Source organism: Dermacentor albipictus, chromosome 7 (assembly GCF_038994185.2).
Source record: "Dermacentor albipictus isolate Rhodes 1998 colony chromosome 7, USDA_Dalb.pri_finalv2, whole genome shotgun sequence".
NCBI lineage: Eukaryota > Metazoa > Arthropoda > Arachnida > Ixodida > Ixodidae > Dermacentor > Dermacentor albipictus.
In genome coordinates, this window is record NC_091827.1 from 28,130,240 (window position 1) to 28,138,386 (window position 8,147).

Genomic DNA, 8,147 nt, shown 5'->3' on the forward strand with positions numbered 1-8,147 from the left:
GTCGACGCCAATTCGTTCTCTTTGAAATGATGTGGCTTGCTGGGAGTGCCTACAAATTTCAGTGCGCATAGGTTGCGGGTATGCTCGTCTGTATGGCAGACAAGCGGAGGCCAAGTTGTTCCCCAACTTGCAAAAGTCACGACAAACGTTCTTTGTTAAGAGACATATGCTCTTCACGGTGTGCCTCTTAAAGACTGCTTGCGTTATGCGCTGTGCAGCAAGGTTAAAGAGCCTTCTGATGAGAATCCCTGCAGACATCCAGAGTAGCTTAGGTGGCTGTGTAGTGAAGCCTTCATTCGATGCCGCTATTTAAGTTGGCTTCAATGACAATCAGCGTGGGGGTTGGTGGTAATGATATTGAAGCTACGGAGGCCAAGCGCGCACAAATGAGAGCGTCTTCGTAGTAATTAGTCCGACATTTTCATCTGGGTTAGTTTAATATGTGGGAGAAAAAACTCAAACTCGTTGTAAAAAACACCACTGAGCGTTGGAGTTGGCGTACCTTTGCCGCTTTTCCTTTCCGCGTTTGGGCAAACGCGAAAGCATCGCACGTGGAGGCAACGTCGATTCCCCGAGTGTCTGTTTTGAGAAACCAAAATACACGTTGTCGGACTACTCGGCGCGTTAACACGCATATGTTGAAACTGCGCCTCCATAGCTTTCCTTTCACTGCCACAGAAAGCTGTCAGCGAATAATGATAATTGTGATGATCAATTTTACAGCGGCACAAAGCAGGCCATGAATGAGATGTTATGATATACGAACAAAATGTTGTCGAAGATGTGAAAGAAGGTGTTAATAAATCAAATAAAATAGTGCGTGGCGGAATGTGCATGGAGAATCTTTCAGTGGTCGCTTTGCCGTTGCCCACGCTGCCATATATTAGGAGACACGTATTGCATACAATGCTTTGTGTTCTCAGCTGTGTATACATATATATATATATATATATATATATATATATATATATATATATATATATATATATATATATATATATATCTGGTCATTCTATGGAGACCAAGTCATACTTTAAAAAAATTGCCATGGTTGAACGCGGTTAAATCAAGTTTGTCGAGCGACAGCACGATTTTGTTTTGTTTGCTTTGAGAAGGACTGCGTGTTTGCTTTGAGAAAGACTGCGATCGTCATTATTCGTTTGAGAAATATATATATATATATATATATATATATATATATATATATATATATATATATATATATATATATATATATATATATATATATATATATATATATATATATATATATGCATGGTCAGTCAATAGGGGTGGGCAAAGTTCTTCAACCATTGTAATGGCTTAATGAGCAGACGCTGCTCGGCGCCGTCAGCAACTACCGCATCTACAATTGCACCACCAGACAAAACGACAACACACACACACAGACGCTGCTCGGAGCGGCAGCAGCAGCGAGCGAATCGAACCTTCATGCTGCGTCCTCGCTTCAACGCGAAGCATCGAAAGCACAGCGCATACGAAGCTACCAGCACTCGGCGCACTTTGTCCACATAGCAGATCGCTTTCAAAATGTGGGATAGTCTTGGTGGCGTACGCAGCAGCCGCCGGTAGTGGCAGGCTAAGTACCTGCTTGACCTTGGCTGACCTTGGAAACCCGTCGTGGCTGCTCAGTGGCTATGGTGTTAGGCTGCTGAGCACGAGGTCGCGGGATCGAATCCCGGCCACGGCAGCCGCATTTCGGTGGGGGCGAAAGCACCCGTGTGCTTAGATTTTGGTGCACGTTAAAGAACCCCAGGTGGTCGAAATTTCCGGAGTCCTCCACTACGGCGTGCCTCATAATCAGAAAGTGGTTTTGGCACGTGAAACCCCATAATCTTTTTTTTTTGGATGAGCTTGGAAGGTAGGATTTACGGAACCAGGCGTATTTTTGGTTAGTACCAGTAGTAAACCTAAAGCTCTAAAATACGCCGTTTTGAAATAAAAGGACGGTTCCTTCAGAGACATACCGTCAGCGGTGGCGACCACGGGGTGGCGGATAATATGTGGCAATTACTCTAATTTTAAAAAAATCTGAGAACTATTCAATCTTTAGTCTAAGCGGGCTTATCGTACTTGGGAAATTGAAGCAAGCTCTCCGCACAAGCCATATCAACTTTTGGATCTGGGAAAAAAATGGGATCGCTCGCGGAACTGTGGCACGACGAATTTCGTATGTCAGAGCGGGCGAAACCGAAACTTTGAGGCTGCAGCGCGCGCAAAGCCGCAACCCTCGAGGCCACGTTCTGTGCTTACGTCACCCGGCAGCGGGGCATCCAGCATTCTGCTGGCTCCGTCAGCGTTACTAGACTAGTAACGTTTGGGCTCCATGCTCCTCGCTGTGCTTCTCCGGTGAAATAATGCACGGCAACTGGCTGTGCTTTGTGTCTCCTGAAGCAGGAAACGCGTCCGTATGGTTCCGCATGCGACCTGTCGTGCGCAGACGCTCACACGGTAACCCGTTGCCATAACCTACTATATGCTATGGTCTCAGTAACGTCCCGGTCAAGGAGGAAGGCAACGCAGGAGAGGCCCTGACGTCACTCTTTGTGAAGCTAAAGTGAAGCCGGAAGTTGGCGTTGCTCATGGCGTTTCTCCGCCTATCGGGCCAGCTCTCCTCTCTTGTTTACATTTCTCGCGAAACCACGCCGCGCTGCGCGCAACCGTGGTGCTCGGACGCGCGCGCTCCGCAGCAATACTGAACAATCGTTAGCATGATTCCGCCAAAGAGGGCAATATTTTCCGCGGATATTCCTTCGTCCGTTGCCATTGCCATGGTGCGGTACATTGCGTACAGCGTTGCATGCGCGTTCATTTCGCGAACTTTAGTTCCTCGTGCCCCACCTGGCCGCAACAAAATCTGGGAGAGCACGGTCCAGCTAACGCAGCGCAATAAAACACGGAGACCAACGCGAACCTGCCCGCACAGCGCCTTTGCCACGGTGCGAAACCTACGGAGCAACACGTTCACGTTAGCGCAAAGAACCAAAACAAAGCCGCCATTGTGGCCCGAAAGGCATGGCCGCCACGGCAAAGAAATAAAAAGATCAGCAAAAAAGAGGAGAATCGACTACGTCATTTCCTCCACCCTTTTCTCCTAGCGCGCCACTAGCGCGCGGAGGGAGTAGGGCCTCTCCTCAGTTCCCTTCCTCCATGCGTCGAGGTACTGCATTATACCGCCCAGTATCGCAGTATGCTTCTCGGTACCGCAATATACCGCTCAGTAGCGTCGTGTTCGGTTTCTGTTCGGGAGCTCGCACAGCGGTGGTCATGCGCCCTCTCAGCATGGCGCGCCCATGGTTCCGCAATCTTTCGGAGCAGACGACTCGGCAGTGTCCCTGCGCTTACCGACGTCGCACAAGCTATGTCAAAATGGCGGCCGCTTCTCATGGCAGGGGTACACTTATATAGCCCATAAGGCAGCGATTTCAAACTAAAATTTCCGGTTAAAATTTTAATTTATAGCCGAGTACCTTTGTGCGGTCTCTCTACTGTCATTCACAACGATGTAGATGGTATAGTTGGACGACCATCTCATGGCCCTTTAAACAAATAGCGGGCGTCCGCCCGCGTCGATTTCCTTAAGAAAGTATAGGTTTGTCTGCGGCACTAGTATCTCAAGAACGAGAAATGGGGTGAACCAAAACTAAATGCGATCATCATTATTCGTTGGAGGAGTATATATATGCATGGTCAATCAATAGCGATGGGCAAAGTTCAACCATTGTAATGGCCTAATGAGCATGGATGGGATGGATGTTATGAGCGTCCCCTTTGGAACGAAGCGGTGGGTTGCTCCACCAAGCTCTTGCTATTATACTGCCTAATGTCCTACCTAGGTTAAAAAAGAAATAGAGATAATAACCAATACGAACTCCCACAACCAAATTTTCTGACCACCTATTGAGAACCTTGTTTTCGCACGTCTCCGTTTTCTTGTCGTTTCCTTACATTTCTTCCACCAATCTTCCAATCGCCTCTTACTAATCTCTATTGCACACGTTTACTTTTCCCCTGCTGTCGCTAAACCCAAGGGCTTCAAGGAGGCCAGTGGTGCCTAAATCGAGCGCTGGGCAGATGTCTTCACATTCCAATAAAACATGCTCCATCGTTTCCCTAGATTTACCGCAGCAAGCACACGCTTCTTCTTCCTTCTTATGAGCATAAGCAGACCCATGCCATCAGCGCCCACTTTGGCTCTTTAGGCCATTTTCGTGGATGGTCGATGGCCAGAAAACCGGTTGGTGTGGTGCACGAGGGTGACGAAGGAGCCGGGCGAAATTACATGGCCCCGCCTCACGGCGGCCGAAGCAACGGAGTTCCGCCGTTCCCCACAATCCACACAACTGTCCCAACTGCAACGCACCGGCCTCGCTTTGTCACGCCACGCGAGCCAGATATCGAACTCAATAACGTACAAACCATGGACACCCAACAGTGGTAAGCTTCGCAATACAGAGTCGACTCGCAGGACCAGCACGATCTGGTCAGGAGAGCGCGCCGGGCTCATAGAATAAAACCAGGCTAATGGGGTCATGGACCGAGTGTTTCGTTGCCAGCCGAAGCATGCCGGTGAGGAGCGCCCCAGTGATGATTTATTACGCCAATAAACTTGCTCTACCTCTTTTTCTCAGTGAACCCTTTTCACGCAAACATATGTGTCACTGTGCCTGTGCCAATGGGTGTATGTCAATCTTCAATGAACCACTTTAACGCTAAATTTGGTCACTGGGTTCGTAGCGTTGGGTATGTGCCGCTCTTGATTCAACGTCTGACGCCAACTCCGGTCACTATATATATGCGACCCTGGCTGCTAAGCGAGGAGGAGGAGGAGGAGGAAGTAAACTTTATTGCTCTAGAAGTCGCGTACCTCAGGACCTTATTAAAGTTTTGCATCCATCCATCCATCCATCTAGAAAGAGTAATTCAGCGGTCGGGCCAGATGTCTTCACCTTCTATTGGTTGATGGCAATATCCGGCCTGCATGGTTGGCGCCCCTATATTCCAGGGCACCACTGAACGTGGCTGCTCGTCGGGCACGATCCACCAGCCTCCGTTGGAGGCTAGGGTCGCCGCTGGACAGCACACTCTCCCACTGCTCCGCACTCGGATTTTCTATCTTGTGGAATGCCTTATTCGTACTGCACTCCCATGTGATGTGATAAAGTGTGGGTATTGCGCCACACCACAGGCATGTGTCCCTGTATTGAACCTCTTCCACGTCAACTCCGGTCACTGGATATGCCAGACTGGGTATGTGTCACTCTTTAGTGAAGCTCATAGACGCCAACCAGGGTCACAGTTTATATGCCGCTCTTCAATGAGCCTCTTCACACCAACTTAGGCCACTAAGTATGTGCAATTGTCGGAGAAGGCGAATGCCCCGCGCGTTCAATGCTCCTAGTGGGTTCGAGGCGTACGTACGTTGAGGCCACACCTATAGTTACAGCTCTTGTCTTTCATTTCATCAGTAGATATATTTTTCCCGACTTTTCCTTCCATTTTTCTTTATCCGTAAGAACAGAAATATGTACTTATATCACGATATTACGTTGAGTATTCTTAGAATCACTTCTAATGAAACCGCATACGTGACATGCCATCTGGCAGGTCATCGGCATCACCATCGTCGTGGGCACAATCATTGCAACCACCGCCAGCACCGTTGCAGGCCTGCCAACGGCTCGGCGCTGCCGCGTCCACGTCTTCCGCCAGTGCGACAGAACCTGCCGGCCGGCCCAGCTGTGGTACGCGTCAAGACATGCGGTCAGCGTGAGGCAAGCGCCGGTAGGCTTGCCTCCGGTGGACTTGCTTTATGTCCAATACAATCTCCACGCTATACAAGGACCCGGCATGGCAAAGGCCACGACATGGCAAACACAGACGGCACTCATCCTGCTACTGGCGCTCGCGCTGCCCTGTCTGTGCTCTGCGGGGTCGGCGAGCCCTCGAAGACGGCGCGAGGTCTACAAACGCGCTCGGCCGCCGGGAGGAGACGACGATGGCGGAAGACCCATCACGGGCCTCCAGCTGGTTACCGCTGGAAGCGACGACACCGGCACCAGATTTAACGGCACCGCCGCTAGGCCTAAAAAGCGACGGCCGCGCCTCCTGGACGTCGGCCGGCTCTTGCAGCTGGTCCTGTCGCCGTACAGCAACGCCAGCGATCGCCACCGAGGCGGCGGAAACAAGTCCCAGCTTCGAGATCACCCGGTGATGAGCCGGCGCATCGACGCGTCCATGGCCGAACTGGTGGCCGTGCAGACGTTCGACGGGGACGTCGTCTGGATCGACGCCAAGTTCGTCAACGACTCGCACGGCGCCACCCGTAGGCGACGTCACCGGACGAGGCCCTACAGCGTCGAAGAGAGGCTCTTGCTCGTCATACCGTTGGTCGCCTTCGTGCTGCCCTTCCTCATTTGGCTCAGCTGCATGGTGATCTGCGTCGTGAGAGCCTCCTCTGTCAAGGAGCCGTACTGACAGAACAGACACGCAGCGGCCGCCGCAACAGCGACGGAAGTGCAACGAAGGCTCATGTCGCAAGTGCTGTGGCAAGAAGCGCAGTTTGGGGAAAGGTCCCTTTGTCCACGTGGTCGTAAGATACTGTCGGGCGCAGTGCTTTAGCTCTTTTCCGGCAGCGTTCAGGAGCTTCCGAGTGAGAGTGACAGTTCTGCTGTTCCCTGCCTCTTGAACGTAAAGCGCTGTGTGCAGATCACTGCTAGCCGTGGGGAAAAGTGGCTTTACATTGTATACAGCCTTTTACACTTTCCAATACACTGCAAGTAGTGAACCAGGAAGTCCTACGTACTGGTCTCTTCTCGATAACCTACTGGTCTGTCCGCATGTGTCCGTAGCCGTGGTGCCTGTAGCACGTGAACAAACGAAAAAAGCCTTGGCCGTAATTGCACATTCTAACCGACCGTTGTCGTGAACTCTGTATGGAAACAAACGATAGACAAAAGGTTTCGCCATAAAAAATGCATTAAAATTAATGGTTACGCGATTCCATTCTTTAGTCTATACGTAATAAGTGCGGTAGGGCAGCATTGCAAGCCTGCGGGAGTTGTACATGGGCGACATATAATGAACGAGTACGAAGCAGTGGCGAGAGCGATATAAAATAAAACATGAATGAAGAAAAAAGCGATTTTATGCAATTTCCTGCTGATTACTACATGTGTCTAGTATTCTTTCGGAGTTATCCATATAAATATCCGTAAAAGTGTAAATGATATTGAGCGCTGTTTTGTAAGTATTCCTTACTGCTTGTTCTCTTCCTTCTTTAAAAAAATTGGAACCAGCTTGAATTTGTTCGTGGACTGTCTGCACAAATAAAACCGCTTATTGTGAATATGTCGTTGCATATTCTACACCTAGGCAAATTTTGCCGTGCAATAGTTTGTTTTATACAGGGCGTTTCAGCGACGACTGTCTGCAGCGGTCACGTCAGAGGCGGCCCGCATCGGACGCTGCACCTAGGAATCGCACTGAGTGGAAAAAGGAGCCACGTCGCCTAAACACGAGGGTTCGAGTGACGCACGCTGGAAGTTGCAAGGGAAGAGAGCGAGAAAACTTATTAAACGCAAGAGTATTGGGGCATCCTCGCACGGCCCCAATGCGCTCAAACGAGACGAAGGGGAGAAGCGGGCGAGTGGCGCGCCACCTGTCGGGGCAGCACCGTACATTACGAGGAGGGGGTCTTCTGTGTTTGCCGCAACATGGCTCTGCGTGCGCGCCAAGCGCAAAGAAATGTAGCGGAAATAACGTACTTCGCTACTCGTTTAACTGCGATTTCTGTAACTTACATGCTCATAATTACCTGTATACACCGCAGTATAACTTTATACGGCACGTAGCTCAGGCAACACCGCATTCATTAGAGGCGCTTTTGTACCGCTTTGAACCGTCAAACTCATGGCTGAGTGGTAGCGTCTCCGTCTCACACTCCGGAGACCCTGGTTTGATTCCCACCCAGCCCATCTTGCAAGTTGTTTTTATTTATAAATTGCCTTCCGAGATTTTTTCGCTCACGGCCAACGCCACCGACACCGACTTTTCTGCGACACGAGCTTCTTAACGATGTCGTGTTAAAACGGACAGTGCCGGTAGTGCTAAATGACAGCGGATTC

General features: G+C 50.1%; 1 protein-coding gene across 1 annotated transcript; it reads left to right on the forward strand.

Annotated features, from left to right (window-relative positions):
* The first annotated feature begins 5,642 nt into the window (after positions 1 to 5,642).
* On the forward strand, positions 5,643 to 7,369 carry LOC135917413 (uncharacterized). Its single transcript, XM_065450985.1, has one exon. The coding sequence runs from the start codon at positions 5,872 to 5,874 to the stop codon at positions 6,496 to 6,498; it is 627 nt and encodes a 208-aa protein (XP_065307057.1). The 5' UTR covers positions 5,643 to 5,871; the 3' UTR covers positions 6,499 to 7,369.
* Positions 7,370 to 8,147: the final 778 nt, after the last annotated feature.

Bases quoted from the DNA above. Each gene is read 5' to 3' on its own strand.
- LOC135917413 (XM_065450985.1), top strand. From the start codon at position 5,872: ATGGCAAAGGCCACGACATGGCAAACACAGACGGCACTCATCCTGCTA.